This window comes from Oncorhynchus keta, chromosome 12 (genome assembly GCF_023373465.1).
Source record: "Oncorhynchus keta strain PuntledgeMale-10-30-2019 chromosome 12, Oket_V2, whole genome shotgun sequence".
Lineage (NCBI taxonomy): Eukaryota > Metazoa > Chordata > Actinopteri > Salmoniformes > Salmonidae > Oncorhynchus > Oncorhynchus keta.
The window spans coordinates 37,712,807-37,728,673 of NC_068432.1; the positions used below are offsets into that span (position 1 = coordinate 37,712,807).

At 43.0% G+C, this 15,867-nt stretch overlaps 1 protein-coding gene across 4 annotated transcripts; it reads left to right on the plus strand.

Annotated features, from left to right (window-relative positions):
- Positions 1-103: 103 nt before the first annotated feature.
- LOC118382659 (protein regulator of cytokinesis 1-like) lies at positions 104-15,664 on the plus strand. 4 transcript variants are annotated; one of them, XM_052458170.1, is made up of 14 exons: positions 104-270; positions 7,396-7,528; positions 7,624-7,746; positions 7,890-8,123; positions 8,305-8,475; positions 8,577-8,726; positions 9,534-9,684; positions 9,770-9,906; positions 10,123-10,218; positions 11,946-12,098; positions 12,432-12,527; positions 12,675-12,832; positions 13,224-13,337; positions 14,954-15,664. In XM_052458170.1, the coding sequence occupies exons 1-14, from the start codon at positions 254-256 to the stop codon at positions 15,042-15,044; spliced, it is 1,824 nt and encodes a 607-aa protein (XP_052314130.1). In that variant the 5' UTR covers positions 104-253; the 3' UTR covers positions 15,045-15,664. The 4 variants fall into 4 exon arrangements, with proteins under 4 accessions (XP_052314130.1, XP_052314132.1, XP_052314133.1 ...); XM_052458172.1 differs by having other exon boundaries at positions 12,731-12,832; XM_052458173.1 differs by having other exon boundaries at positions 105-270; positions 12,734-12,832.
- Positions 15,665-15,867: the final 203 nt, after the last annotated feature.

Consider the following 15,867-nt stretch of genomic DNA (forward strand, 5'->3'; position numbering starts at 1 on the left):
GTCCATCTAATCCGCAATAGCTGGCTACAGTATTTTGACTGACAACGTTCAGTACTAAAGTGAAAATGTAATGTAGCTTACTATCCACTTGACGGAGGCAGAGAGCCTCTCTGACCAAAACGAGAAAAGGGGAGTGTCAGTAGTGAATAGCACCATTGCTTCGTCGCTGCTATAATGACAATTCAAACCAGCCAGCCACACGTCTTTTTCATTTAATGTAAAACATTTATATTCGTCAATAGCAGCTAACGTTATGTCAAGCCGGAGGAGGTAAGTTGACTTGGTTTGCTAGCTAAAGTGGCCATAATTAACCAGATTAGTAAGGAGTTAACGTTAGCTATACTTAGGAGTATCTCTAGTTAAGTTTGATGCAGCAATGTGTGAATTAAATTAGAAGTAGCTACCACCATGCAAAAAGCCAATGCTGGGGTGGGGGAACGTCTCATACTAGACTACTCTTATTCTGACAATGACTATAGTAGGTTAGCTAAATTAAGTTATTCCGCGTTCAAAACAACTGGTAACTCGTATATATCGGATTTGTGAGTTCAAGACAATTGGGAACCCGGCTGGCGGAAAAAAATCGTTTAATGGTCATCTCACTCAAGAACTCGGGCCTATTTCTAGAACTCTTAACTTCCCGACCTGAAGATCAGACGTCATGATTTGACCGTCATTTTAAGTGTTCCCAGGTGTCTTGAACGCACCAGTAGTTAAACACACGTTGTTTTCTAGCTCGGGAGTATTCATTACAGAACACGTTCAGTTTAATAACCAAACAGAACTAAACTCGTTTTTGGACAAATGCAGGTCTCTCATAAAACGGAAGCAAACGAAACTAAGGAACATTTTGCAACAGAATTGGAGCAATAAATAGACCCGTGGGGCAAGAGGAGTCTTCAACGCGCTTTATCGTTAAATCATCACACATTTTCATTAGACTGTCATCACCATATTTGGCAGTGAGAGAAACACCAATGAGATGCTTCACATGTATACTTCCGATCAACTATCTGGCTCATTTTACTATCTGTGATGGCGCTACCCATGCTGTCACAGACACTAAATATAATGGCACCGATACAATGACGAGGCCTCTATCTCAATGCCACATCCACAAAGTCATAATTATGGCTAAACCCTGCCTATTTCTAAAATGTATCTGCTTTTAACCACACTGCTAACCTTGTGCCTAACCTTAAGACCAGAAAGGAAAGCAATTTTTTGTTTTCATGTATTTTTACGATTTAGCCCATTTTGGCTGTGCTAACTAGTGACAACCCGGTGAAAACCCAATCTGCACCGTTCGGCAACATGATCCATTGTTAAGAAACATACAACATCTCCTTTCCATAAAGTATATATTCAAATGTTCATACTATATTTCATTGGAAAGGCAGAGCGTTTATCAAAAGCAATCACTTTTGCATGTGAACACAGAATCGTACTCATTACTCCACATCCTTAATCTACCTCACTTTCGTTTTGAGTGAACTTTGCCAACGAATGCAATCACTCTTCACCCGATGCAAACAACTTTTGCCCGGGTGTATTCATTAAGCCAAGTCTGTTGACGTAAAAGCGGTTGGGTTCTTAAACGGAAGTTTTAGTTAATTTTAATTGTATGATTTCCACACATTGCCATTTCAATCAGAATAGTCTGATGTGTTTGAGACAAAATATCCACAGGAAAATAGTATTAAACAGACATCAAAATGTGGGTCTCTGTGTGGCAGTCAATACTTGTTTGGTCATCGGCTAAGACACGTGCACAAGACAGAAGTACATGGATAGGATACAACAAAAGTCTTGAAGGTGTTTACATGGTGTAAGCATGTGACAGATATAACAACGCCAGTACCGGCGCTCTAATAATTCAGGAAGACAACACTTCTGTGGATATTTTGTCTCACATTTTGACCAGTTGAAGGACCAACCGCACAGACAACCAGTAGAGTAAGTGCAAATGTAATTTTATACAAGATTCTGGCTTGTAAGGAAACTTTCCAAGTTTTTGCAGTGCTTGGTTTGACTGTATACCAATAATTGGTATCATATTCAATTGATTAAGTAATGTGTTTGCGAATGGGGCTGAAGTATGGGATTAAAAACAAACAAAACAATAACTGTTGTAAATTATAAACTGGGTAGTTTGAGCCCTGAATGCTGATTGGCTGACAGCCGTGGTATATCAGCCCGTACACCACGGTCTTGACATGTATTTTTACTGCTCTAATTAACTTCTTGGCGCACCCAAGAAGGGTGCGTCAACATCCGCTGAATTGCAGAGCGCCAAATTCAAATTAAATTACGAAAAGGATTTAATTTTCATGAAATAACAAGTGCAATATAGCAGAACACAGCTTAGTTTGTTAATCCACCTGGCGTGTCAGATTTCAAAAAAGCTTTAACAGCGAAAGCTATCCAAGCGTTTGTTAGGACATCTCTCAGCAGACAAAACATTAAACAGCTAGCAGCAAAGTAGATTGGTCACGAAAGTCAGAGAAGCCATAAAATGAATCGCTTACCTTTGATCTTCGGATGTTTGCACTCACGAGACTCCCAGTTACACAAATGTTCCTTTTGTTCCATAAAGATTAATTTTATATCCAAAATACCTCCATTCGGTTGGTGCGTTTGTTCAGAAATCCACAAGCTCGAGCGGTCACGACGGGGCAGATGAAAATTCCAAATAGTATCCGTGAAGTTCGTAGAAACATGTCAAATGTTTTTTAGAATAAATCCTCAGGTTGTTTTTACAATAAATAATCAATAATATTTCAACAGGACCGTAGCTTTTTCAATAGGAGAGAGCGAGAAAATGTCTGCTCCAAGCTGTTGCGCATGCAAAACTCTGCTGGCACCCAGTCATCCAATGACACGATGTGATCCTTCTCGCTCATTTTTCAGAATAAGCCTGAAACTGTGTAAAGACTGTTCACACCATGTTTAAGCCATAGAGAAAGGAATCTGGTTGATATCTCTTTAAATGGAAGGAAGGCATGCAATGGAACAGAGGTTTCTGGAAAAACAGCACTTCCTGGTTGGATTTTCCTTAGGTTTTCGCCTGCAATATCAGTTCTGTTAATCTCACTGACAATATTTTGACAGTTTTGGAAACTTTAGCGTTTTCTATCCTAATCTGACAATTATATGTATATTCTGGGCCTGAGAAATAGGCAGTTTCATTTGGGTAAGTTTTTCGTCCAAACATCAAAATAAAACTTAACCAGCATGCCTACCACAGCATTCTGCAGTGATACGCTATCCCATCTGGTTTGCGCTTAGAGGGACATATCATTTGTTTTTAAACAGGACAATGACCCAACACACCTCCAGGTTATGTAAGGGCTATTTGACCAAGAAGGAAAGTGATGCATCAGATGATCTGGCCTCCACAATCACCAGACCTCAACCCAATTGTGATGGTTTGGGATAAGTTGGACCTCAGAGTGATGGAAAAGCAGCCAACAAGTGCTCAGCATATGTGGGAACTCCTTCAAGACTGTTGGAAAAGCATTCCAGTTGTAGCTGGTTGAGAGAATGCCAAGAGTATGCAAAGCTGTCAAGGCAAAGGGTGGCTACTTTGAATAATGAAATATATATTGATTTGTTTGACTTTTTTCTATTTTTTTTGTATTTATTTAACCAGGTAAGCTAGTTCAGAACAAGTTCTCATTTGCAACTGCGACCTGGCAAAGATAAAGCATAGCAGTTCGACACATACAGAGTTACACATGGAATGAACAAAACATACAGTCAATAATACAGTGGGGGGAAAAATAAAACAAAGTCTATATACAGTGAGTGCAAATGAGGTAAGATTAGGGAGGTAAGGCAATAAGTAGGCCATGGTGGCGAAATAATTACAATATGGCAAACACTGGAGTGGTAGATGTGCAAGTAGAGATACTGTGGTGCAAAAGGAGCAAAATAGATGGGCTGTATACTGATGGGCTATGAACAGGTGCAGTGATCTGTGAGTTGCTCTGACAGCTGGTTCTTAAAGCTAGTGAGGGAGATGGGAATCTCCAGCTTCAGTGATTTTTGCAGTTTGTTCCAGTCAGTGGCAGGAGAGAACTGGAAGGAAAGGCGACCAAAGGAGAAATTGGCTTTGGGGGTGACCAGTGAGATATACCTGCTGGAGCGTGTGCTGCTATGGTGACCAGCGAGCTGAGATAGGGCGGGGCTTAGCAGAGACTTGTAGATAACCTGTAGCCAGTGGGTTTGGTGACGAGTATGAAGCGAGGGCCAGCCAACGAGAGCCTACAGGTCGCAGTGGTGGGTAGTATATGGGGCTTTGGTGACAAAACGGATGGCACTGTGATAGACTACATCCAGTTTGCTGAGTAGCGTGTTGAAGGCTATTTTATAGATGACATCGCCGAAGTCAAGGAAGGGTAGGATGGTCAGTGTTACGAGGGTATGTTTGGCAGCATGAGTGAAGGAAGCTTTGTTGCGAAATAGGAAGCCGATTCTAGATTTAATTTTTGATTGGAGATGCTTAATGTGAATTTTGAAGGAGAGTTTACAGTCTAGCCAGACACCTAGGTATTTGTAGTTATCCACGTATTCTAAGTCAGAGCCATCCAGAGTAGTGATGCTGGATGGGCGGGCAGGTGCGGGCAGTGATCGGTTGAATAGCATGCATTTAGTTTTACTTGCGTTTAAGAGCAGTTGGAGGCCATGGAAGGCGAGTTGTATGGCATTGAAGCTCGTCTGGAGGTTAGTTAACAGTGTCCAAAGAAGGGCCAGAAGTATACAGAATGGTGTCGTCTGCGTAGAGGTGGAATAGAGAATCACCAGCAGCAAGAGCGACATCATTGATGTGTACAGAGAAGAGTCGGCCCGAGAATTGAACCATGTGGCACCCCCATAGACTGCCAGAGGTCCGGACAACAGGCCTTCCGATTTTGACACACTGTCTATCAGAGAAGTAGTTGGTGAACCAGGCGAGGCAATCATTTGAGAAACCAAGGCTGTTGAGTCTGCCAATAAGAATGTGGTGATTGACAGTCGAAAGCCTTGGCCAGGTCGATGAATACAGCTGCACAGTAATGTCTCTTATGATATCGTTAAGGACCTTGAGCGTGGCTGAGGTGCACCCATGACCAGATTGTACCTTCTCCGCTATGCAATGTGACTCAAAATGGTCAGTAATCTGTTTGTTAACTTGGCTTTCGAAGACCTTAGATGTAGGATAGATATAGGTATGTAGCAGTTTGGGTCTAGAGTGTCTCCCCCTTTGAAGAGAGGGATGACCGCGGCAGATTTCCAATCTTTGGGAATCTCAGACGATACGAAGAGAGGTTGAACAGGCTAGTAATAGGGATTGCAACAATTTAGGCAGATAATTTAAGAAAGAGGGTCCAGATTGTCTAGCCCGGCTGATTTGTAGGGTCCAGATTTTGCCGCACTTTCAGAACATCAGCTATCTGGATATGGGTGAAGGAGAAATGGTGGGGGCTTGGGTGGGTTGCTGTGGAGGGTGCCGGGCTGTTGACCAGGGTAGGGGTAGCCAGGTGGAAAGCATGGCCAGCCGTAGAGAAATGCTTATTGAAATTCTCAATTATAGTGGATTTGTCGGTTGTAACAGTGTTTCCTAGCCTCAGAGCAGTGGGTAGCTGGGATGAGGTGCTCTTATTCTCCATGGACTTTAGTGTCCCAGAACTTTTTTGAGTTTGTACTGCAGGATACAAATTTCTGTTTAAAATAGCTAGCCTTAGCTTTCCTAACTGCCTGTGTATATTGGTTCCTAACTTCCCTGAAAAGTTGCATATCACGGGGGCTATTCGATGCTAATGCAGAACGCCACAGGATGTTTTTGTGCAGGTCTGGAGTGAACCAAGGGCTATATCTATTCCTGGTTCTAATTTTTTTTTGAATGGGGCATGCCTATTTAAGATGGTGAGGAAGGAACTTTTAAAGAATAACCAGGCATTCTCTGTCTGGATGAGGTCAATGGCGTTCCAGGATACTCCGGCCAGCTCGATTAGAAAGGCCTGCTCGCAGAAGTGTTTTAGGGAGCGTTTGACAGTGATGAGGGGTGGTCGTTTGCTCGCAGACCCATTACGGATGCAGGCAATGAGGCAGTGATTGCTGAGATCTTGGTTGATAACAGCAGAGGTGTATTTGGAGGGTGAGTTAGTTAGGATGATATCTATGAGGGTGCCCGTGTTTACGGATTTGGGGATCTGGTAGGTTTATTGATAAGTTGTGTGAGATTGAGGGCATCAAGCATCAAGCTTAGATTTTAGGATGGCCGGGGTGTTAAGCATGTCCCAGTTTGGGTCACGAGCTCAGAAGATAGATTGGGGGGGCAATCAAATCACATATGGTGTCGAGGGCACTGCTGGGGGCAGAGGGTGGTCTATAGCAAGCAGCAACGGTGAGAGACTTGTTTCTGGAAAGGTTCATTTTTAGAAGTAGAAGCTCAATTTTTGGGGGTACAGACCTGGATAGTAAGACAGAACTCTGCAGGTTTTCTTTGCAGTAAATTGCAACATCGCCCCCTTTGGCAGTTCTATCTTGTCGGAAAATGTTATAGTTAGGAAAGGAAATTTCTTCCTAAGCCAGGATTCAGACACGGCTAGGACATCCGGATTGGTGGAGTGTGCTAGGGCAGTGAATAAAATAAACTTGGGGAGGAGGCTTCTAATGTTAACATGCATGAAACCAAGGCTTTTACTGTTGCAGAAGTCAACAAATGAGAGAGCCTGGGGGATGGGAGTGGAGGTAGACACTGCAGGGCCTCTGGATTAACCTCTGCATCACCAGAGGAACAGAGGAGGAGTCTGATAAGGGTACGGCTAAAGGCTAACAGAACTGGACGCCTAGTACGTTCAGAACAGAGAGTAAAAGGAGCAGATTTCTGGGCACGGTAGAATATATTCAAGGCATAATGTACAGACAAAGGTATAGTAGGATGTGAATACAGTGGGGGTAAACCTGTGCATATAGTGATAATGAAAGACATTTTCTCTAGAAATAGCATTTAAACCAGGTGATGTCACTGCGTGTGTGGGAGGTGGAACTAAATTGTTAGCCGAGGCGTGTTGAGCAGTTCTACAGTGAAATGTTTCTATTGTAGAAAATATTAAAAATAAAGAAAAACCCTTGAATGAGTAGGTGTGTCATCTTTTGACTGGTACTATGTATCAATTTTTTTCATATTTGATTTACTTAAAGTCATTGGAAATGCAGACAATTACATAGATTCTGTCAATCTGCAATATTAAAGCCGATCTACCCCCTAAAGAAATATTGTTTTTGCAGTGCTTGGTTTCAAACTGTATACCAATAATTGGTATCCTATTCAGATTTGTTAGGCAATGTGTTTGCTACTTAGCCAGCTGAAGTTACCAAATGTAATGGTCATGTCACTCATCTCTGCAGTGAAGCCCTGGCTTTCTCTCTAGTGACGGGTATAAACCATGCCATGGCCAAGCTGGTGGACATCTGGGACAGCATGGGCATCATGGAGGAGCAGAGGGTAGAGCGGATGGAGACTGTGAAGAAACACATTGAGGTGAGGCTTCAGAAAACAGGAAATGTAGATGAACTGAAACGGAAGCCTTGTCAAGTAACTAATTAACAGACTGACTTGACATTCCTAATCTAAAGGGCCTTTTGAATGACATGATCACTGAGGAGGAAGCTTTGAAGCACCGCATCCGAACCAATATCATCACTTTTGAAAAACAGTTGGATACCTTGTGTCTGGAAATGTCAATGGATCCATACAAAGTAAGTGGTTATTTCTTCAGGCTTAACAACAGTAAAGGTTGGTCTTTAAAGGTTCTGTGTCTCAATAGTTTAGCTGGTTCCACCCCTTGACTCTTTACCTTCCATTGTGCTAACCTCCTGTCTCCATCTTGTCCACCTGTCAGTTGGAGGAGGGCCTGACAGTCCTCCAGATCGAGAAGAACCTGCGTCTGCGTGTGGAGGTTCTGACCAAGGAGAAGGGGGATCGTTTGAAGGAGTTACACGGACTGCAGCAGCAGGATAAGGAACTGTGCTTGGAGCTGTGCGTCACTCCCTATTATGTTCCCACAGGCAGCATACCCTCACGCACACAGTTGCAGGAGTTCCGGGAGCACCTCAAGACCCTCAGTGAAGAAAAGGTATTGCAACAGCTGCCAGGATGGCAAGACTTTAGTGTGAATGTTATGAATACCTGACTCAAGTATTACTAAGAACACTATTATTCATTTCTTATTTTTTAAGTCTCTTTTGTAGTCTTGTGATGTTTGTCTTTTGTTGGAAGCATCTCGTCTCTTGTCCCTCCCTTCCCCCGTTCTGTAGAAGAGCCGTGCAAAGGTGTTCTCGGGGCTGCGTGAGGACATCAGGAAGCTCATGGAGGACATGGGTCAGAAACCAGAAACCAGTCTGGAGAAAGAGTCGGTGTGTCATGGCGAGGAGATATTCCTGCTCACGCATGAAAACATCAAAGCCCTCCAACTGCTGTTGTCCCAGGTACTGAAAATAATTTGATAAAACTTACTAATGATTACTCAAAGATTTGTTGTTTTGGTTCTAGGACTTTTGACCAATTATATTAGTATATTTTTGTTTAGATGAAGGTCAAGAAGGAATCCCTGATGAATACTCTGGCTGAGCTGAAAGAACGAGCTATAAGCCTGTGGAATCGTCTGGAAGCGCTGGAGCTAGATCGCACTGCGTTCCAGGAGAGTGTGCAGGGTACACTTTCTGACCAAATCGCACAGGTTGGAACTCCCTCTTCATACATCTCCCTTCACCACTGTGTTGGACAAAGCTTCACCGGCATACCATACACCACTGTGTTGGACAAAGCTTCACCGGCATACCATACACCACTGTGTTGGACAAAGCTTCACCGGCATACCATACACCACTGTGTTGGACAAAGCTTCACCGGCATACCATACACCACTGTGTTGGACAAAGCTTCACCGGCATACCATACACCACTGTGTTGGACAAAGCTTCACCGGCATACCATACACCACTGTGTTGGACAAAGCTTCACTGGCATACCATACACCACTGTGTTGGATAAAGCTTCACTGGCATACCATACACCACTGTGTTGGATAAAGCTTCACTGGCATACCACTGCAAAACAGTAAACATGGCACCATAACTATTAAGTTTCCCCAGAATTGACTAACAAGGTAACAGAGAATACCTTTACAATGGTGCTAGAACATCAGTGTTTGACAGTCCTGTATCATTAGGGCAGTGTTTCCTAACTCCAGTACCTTCAACAGTACACATTTTTGTTGTAGTCCCAGACAAGCACACCTGATTCAACTTGTCAACTAATGATCAAGCCCTCAATGAGTTGAATCAGGTGAGTTTGTCTGGGGCTACAACAAAAACATGTGCTGTTGGAGGTACTTGAGGACTGGAGTTGAAAAACACTGCATTAGGGCATACGGAAAATGTAAATTAGTATTTATTAAGGAACGAGTTCAGATGGTACCTCCTCATGTTGCTGTTTCAGAGATTTATTTTTACTCCTACTGAACCTGACCTTGTTGCCCTTCCAGTGGCAGGGGGAGGTTGATCGTCTGACAGTCCTGCAGAAAGCCATGTTGGAGGATGTGATTGACAAGGTCCGACAGGAACTAGTGGCTCTCTGGGACAAGTGCAACCAGGGCACTGAGCACCGTGAACCCTTCAACGCCCACATCTGTGACGGTAGGTAGAACAATAATGGAAATACTTCCTCTCACTCATGCGCAAAATGCATACATACTGATCGAACTGATCCGTCTTTCCCTAGATGACTTCACAGAGGAATTGTTGGCACTGCATGATGCTGAGCTATTGAAGGTGAAGAATTACTATGATCAGGCTAAACCCTTACTGGAGGTTCTGCAGAAATGGGAGAAGTACTGGGCCCTCTTCCAGGACTTTGAGGTAATGCTGGAATTTGCGGTCAAGCTATGTTTGTGAAATAAATTGCAAATATGTATTTTTAATTGTGTACCACTTGATGCATGTAATGGTTTTCAATCAAACATATCCACAGTAGATACCAGCTGCTCTTGTTTCTGATACATGTTCAGTGTGGTGCAGAATTGTTTTTGTTCCACTTGACATAGAAAGATATTTAATTTTCAAACCTCTTTGCAGAAAAAGGCCAATGATCCAAACCGCTTCTCCAACAGAGGAGGAGCCCTTCTCAAAGAGGCCAAAGAGAAGGTCAAAGTTCAGAAGATGTTGCCAAAGGTAAGGCTGGATTTGACTCCTCAACATGTCCCTCTAATAACTTTATTTGGCAGTTGGAGGGAGAGAAAAAAAATGTATATATTCTTTGTTTTTAAAGTAGGGCTGTTGTACATGTTGGTCTAGAGCATCGCAATCATGCTCAATGGGTGACATGTGTAACAGTATAATTTTAAACCGTCCCCTCGCCCATACCCGGGCGCGAACCAGGGACTCTCTGCACACATCAACAACAGTCACCCACAAAGCATCGTTACCCATCGCTCCACAAAAGCTGCGGCCCTTTCAGAGCAAGGGGAACTACTACTTCAAGGTCTCAGAGCAAGTGACGTAACCGATTGAAACGCTATTTAGCGCACACCGCTAACTAAGCTAGCCGTTTCACATCCGTTACACATGTCTGAGAATGGAAGAACTGGGACATTTTCAGCTTCCAGGAATTGTGTACAGATCCTTGCGATATTGAGCCGTGCATTATCATGCTGGACATGAAGTGGTGAATGAATGGCACCACAACGGGCCTCAGTTCTTGTCACGGTATCACTGCATTCAAATTGCCATCAATAAAATGCAATTGTGTTCATTCTCTGAAGCTTATGCCTGCCCATACCATAACCCCACTGCCACCATGGGGCACTCTGTTCACAACATTGACATCAGAAAACCGCTCGCCCACACGTCTGCGGTTGAGGCTGGTTGGACGTACTGCCAAATTCTCTAAAAGATTCTTGTAGTCGGGAAACTTTTATTGTCCCCAGCACAATGTGCACCTGTGGTAATGATCATGCTGTTTAATCAGCTTCTTGATATGCCTCACCTGTCAAGTGGATGGAATAGCTTGGCGAAGGAGAAATGCTCCCTAACAGGGATGTAAACTCATTTGTTCATAATTTGAGAGAAATAAGCTTTTTGTGTGTGGAAAGTTTCTGGGATCTTTTATTTCAGCTCATTAAACATGGGACCAACACTTTACATGTTGCATTCATATTTTTGTTCAGTGTATATATTTTGTGAAATATACTGTACATTTAAAATGTAATGTCTGAAAAGTGGCAGCAATGGTTGATGGTAATCAAAAGATCACCGCCTCCTTTATTCAATGTCAAATCTCGCCCCACTGTATGCTGCTGCCCCACTGTATGCTGCTGCCCCACTGTATGCTGCTGCCCCACTGTATGCTGCTGCCCCACTGTATGCTGCTGCCCCACTGTATGCTGCTGCCCCACTGTATGCTGCTGCCCCACTGTATGCTGCTGCCCCACTGTATGCTGCTGCCCCACTGTATGCTGCTGCCCCACTGTATGCTACTGCCCCACTGTATGCTACTGCCCCACTGTATGCTGCTGCCCCACTGTATGCTGCTGCCCCACTGTATGCTGCTGCCCCACTGTATGCTACTGCCCCACTGTATGCTGCTGCCCCACTGTATGCTGCTGCCCCACTGTATGCTACTGCCCCACTGTATGCTGCTGCCCCACTGTATGCTACTGCCCCACTGTATGCTACTGCCCCACTGTATGCTGCTGCCCCACTGTATGCTGCTGCCCCACTGTATGCTGCTGCCCCACTGTATGATGGTGTCAGTGAGGTTGTGACATTATGTAAAATGCCAATGATGTATACAGTTTAAATGTGTGTGTGTGTGTATATATATATATATATATATATATATAAAGGATTTTGACAAAGGAAAAGTGATGTTGATCCTCCCTGTTATGTGATGTGACTAGTTGGAGGAAGAGCTGAGGACTGGTGTTGAGAGCTGGGAGAAGGACCAGGGTACTGCCTTCCTGGTCCAGGGCCAAAGAGTCATGACCTACATCTCCACCCAATGGGAGGAGCACAAACAGCTGAGGGGCAAGGAGAAGAGTGAACGTGCCACTGTAAGTCCAGCCCCTCATAATGCTCTCACATTGACCCAGCAGTGTTCCCCAGTCAGCCCAATACTGGTCCATAGAGGCTTCGGGTGGGGGTTTGCTATTTGTCTTTAAAAACTATCAACAAACCTGATCTCCCTGTTCCCATGTGCAAAAGGCCAATTCTAAAACGTACTGTGCTGAACTTGGATTGAAATAGACTTGTACACCATATGGTGGTCAGCATGTGTAACTGTTGAGTGGTGGGAAACAGGGATTTGACCATTCTGTCTCCAACAGAATGGTCTGTTTGTTATTGACTGGTCTGTGACTGAGGCTTTGTTTGTCTCTGTGTTGCAGACATCAAAGAAGGGGGAAATGACAACTCTCTTCAAAACTCCCACAAAGAGGGCCCATGGCGGGATGAACACCCTCACCCCCAACAAGATCAGGAAGGTACAGTAACTAGAAGTGGTCCACATAGGGCTAGTTCACTCTCCTCCAAAACCAACTGGCCACTTTACTATTGTGGTAACTTTTTTATTTATTTAACTAGGCAAGTCTGTTCTTAACTTTCTTATTATCAATGACTGCCTACACCAGCCAAACCCAGACGACGCTGGGCCAATTGACCTTGACCACCATGACTGTCCTTTCAGCAGACTCCTACACAGCCTATCATGGTGCGCTCCTACAGCTGCAACTCATCCAGCACCTTCATCAGTGTGCCTAGCAACAAGCCTCCTCTCTCTCAGATGCAGGTACACACACACACAGCACTCACTCCAAACTGTGGCCCATCATTGGTTCTTGTGCTTGCACACGTATATCCAAATTGAATGTTCAACATCTTCCTTTTATATTGCTGGACAACTAATAAAACAACCACTAGGTGATGCTGTTATAGAATTGTTCTTATTCAAGCGGTAAGCCATTCGGCCACAGTCAACTTAGCTTGTGAAAGAATATTGACAGCAAAATCAAAACTTGTCTTTAGAATCTAAACTCTTTCCAAGGTCAATCATTCTGGTAAAGAGATGCAGAAATTGAATACTTCAAATGGATTAGCAGAGACTGCTGGGAAGGAAGTGTGTTGCATGCTCAGTTTGTTGACTGATGTGCTGTTTGTTTGTCCATTCATTGGCTAAGCAGAAAACCAAGTCCCTTGAGAGAAGCAACAGCAGCAGTAGTCAGAGAACACCCCTGCAGGAGTACAACGGTACAGAGGAGAAAAACCCTGTTGACATCAGCTACTCTGACTTCACTGTAAGACCAGCCTTTTAAACTATACTCTGACTTCACTGTAAGACCAGCCTTTTAAACTATACTCTGACTGTAAGACCAGCCTTTTAAACTATACTCCAACTCAGCGGTCACCAACCTTTTCTCAGTCAAGAACACTTTCGCAGTCAAAAAGCAAGTCGAGATCTACCTCACAGAATTGATTAAAAGCATGACATGAACCGAGGCTTTGTGAAGTTTGTGCTGTATGCCTAATATATTACCACAGCATACTGCCAATCTTGTTCTTGTCAGACCATACACTGCCATTCAAACGTTTGGGAACACTTTTTTTTTTGTCCATTTAAAATAACATCAAATTGATCAGAAATACAGTGTAGACATTGTTAATGTTGTAAATGACTATTGTAGCTGGAAACGGCTGATTTAAATAAAAATTTAAAAAATGGAATATCTACATAGGAGTACAGAGGCCCATTATCAGCAACCATCACTCCTGTGTTCCACTCCTGTTGTTAGCTAATCCAAGTGTATTATTTTTTTAAGACTAATTGATCATTAGAAAACCCTTTTGCAATTGTTAGCACAGCTGAAAACTGTTCTGATTTTTAAAGAAGCAATAAAACTGGCCTTCTTTAGACTAGTTGAGTATCTGGAGCCTCAGCATTTGTGGGTTCAATTACAGGCTCAAAATGGCCAGAAACCAAGCACTTTCTTCTGAAACTGTCTATTCTTGTTCTGAGAAATGAAGGCTATTCCATGTGAGAAATTGCCAAGAAACTGAAGATCTGGTACAACGCTGTGTACTACTCCCTTCACAGAACAGCACAAACTGGCTCTAACCAGAATAGAAAGGAGTGGGAGGCCCTGGTGCACAACTGAGCAAGAGGACAAGTACATTAGAGTAATGGAGTACAAATTCATGACCTCCATATTAAAATAGGCACGACGAGCTGCTTATAATTATAACGCAGGGCTGTCGATACTTTTGGCTACTCATTCATTGCAGCTACAGTTCTGGTTGTAGCGGGAGTAGAAGTAGGGTGAAGCGCATTTTTATGTTTTGTAAAAGTTTTGAATAAAAACAGTGTTGACAGTGGTGAATTAAAAACTGAAGTATGAAAGCAGCAGCTCTTTGCTGTGTTCTTTAAGTCTCTCTGGTCATGGGTTTTAAAGTGATTAGATCTCGTGTAGTTTGGGTGTTGAAGCTGTAGGCATGGTGATTTGAGCTATTCAATAGGCCAGTGCACTTGATTTAGCTCTCTCAGGTCTGCCGGGTAGGCAGTTTGTTCCTTCAGACAAATGAAATGGTTCAAAATGGGAGTACTTTGATTATCTGGCGGGCAGGGCTTCTGAATCAAGTGCACCTACCGCCAGCAGCACAAGATGAATAAAAAATAATAATAGGAGCATAAGGCTTTATCGACCAGTTAACTTCACTGTAAGACCAGCCTTATATGCTGCCACCTCAACTTTCAATGTTTACTTCAATAATCCATACCAGACACATGAATTTAAAGCAAAGATTGACAGAATGTTTTTTTTTTTTCGCATTCTGCTTACTCTTCTAGATTGCTTTTTTTTATGGGGGTGGAGGGGTATATCAGTTACTAAAATATGTGTCTTTTCATTCCCCCCAGGGTGACCTGTCCAAAAAGACAAATGATGCCGTTTTCAATTCGACAGCAAAGGACCTTTTCTGATTTTCTCATGATGGTCCCCACGTTTTAAGATGTGTGTGTGGACAATTCACCCCGCACAGGGTGTTGTGTCCACTTGGCACTCCTCTCGTGTGTGTATATATGGCCGGTGTTTGTAATGGTCAGTGAGCATTTCAGGTAATGCAAGTCTTTGTTATCTTGATGTAAATCATTTTTTGTAGTTTGTGTTGCTGTTACTTTGAAATGTGACCAATTTTGCCTTTTTGTAAATGCTTATTTTTGGACACCCTGTATGGAAGTGAATAGGTCTAAAGGGACTCTGTGTCAGGTGTGGATGAAACATCATAAAGCCATGTTTTCCAGTTATTAATACTGTGCAGTCCAGGGAAGTGAATCACAAGTTTGATACGGTAGAGCCCCTTAGATGTTACATGCAATACTTTTGATATTTGACTTGTTTATAAATGGCCAGGCTCCACCGGAGGAAGTATCCTGTTTAGATACAGACCTTCTAGCAGAACAACATGCAGCTCTTTCTGTATGTAAATATTGCGCTCTTGAAAATACTTTTCTTATCGCACATACGGTATTGACAATGTGTTTTGTCTTGACATGTGCGTTGTCTTGTCAACATGTGCCTGTTTTTATTTAATATTTTTTGACTTAATTAATAAATATATTTCAATGACATCTTTTGAGTTTATTTTTTAATCTACGGTATATCATAATACACATGAAACAAGAGCTTGGCTTTAATCATATGGGGGAGTGTTCGATTAGAGCCAAAGTCCTTCAATTGAACCAGGCCCTGTAAACTTGAGTGGTTATAGAGAATATGAATTCCTCTTCTGCGCCATCAATCCTGGATTGTATCGTTGACCTTGAGGTCAAAC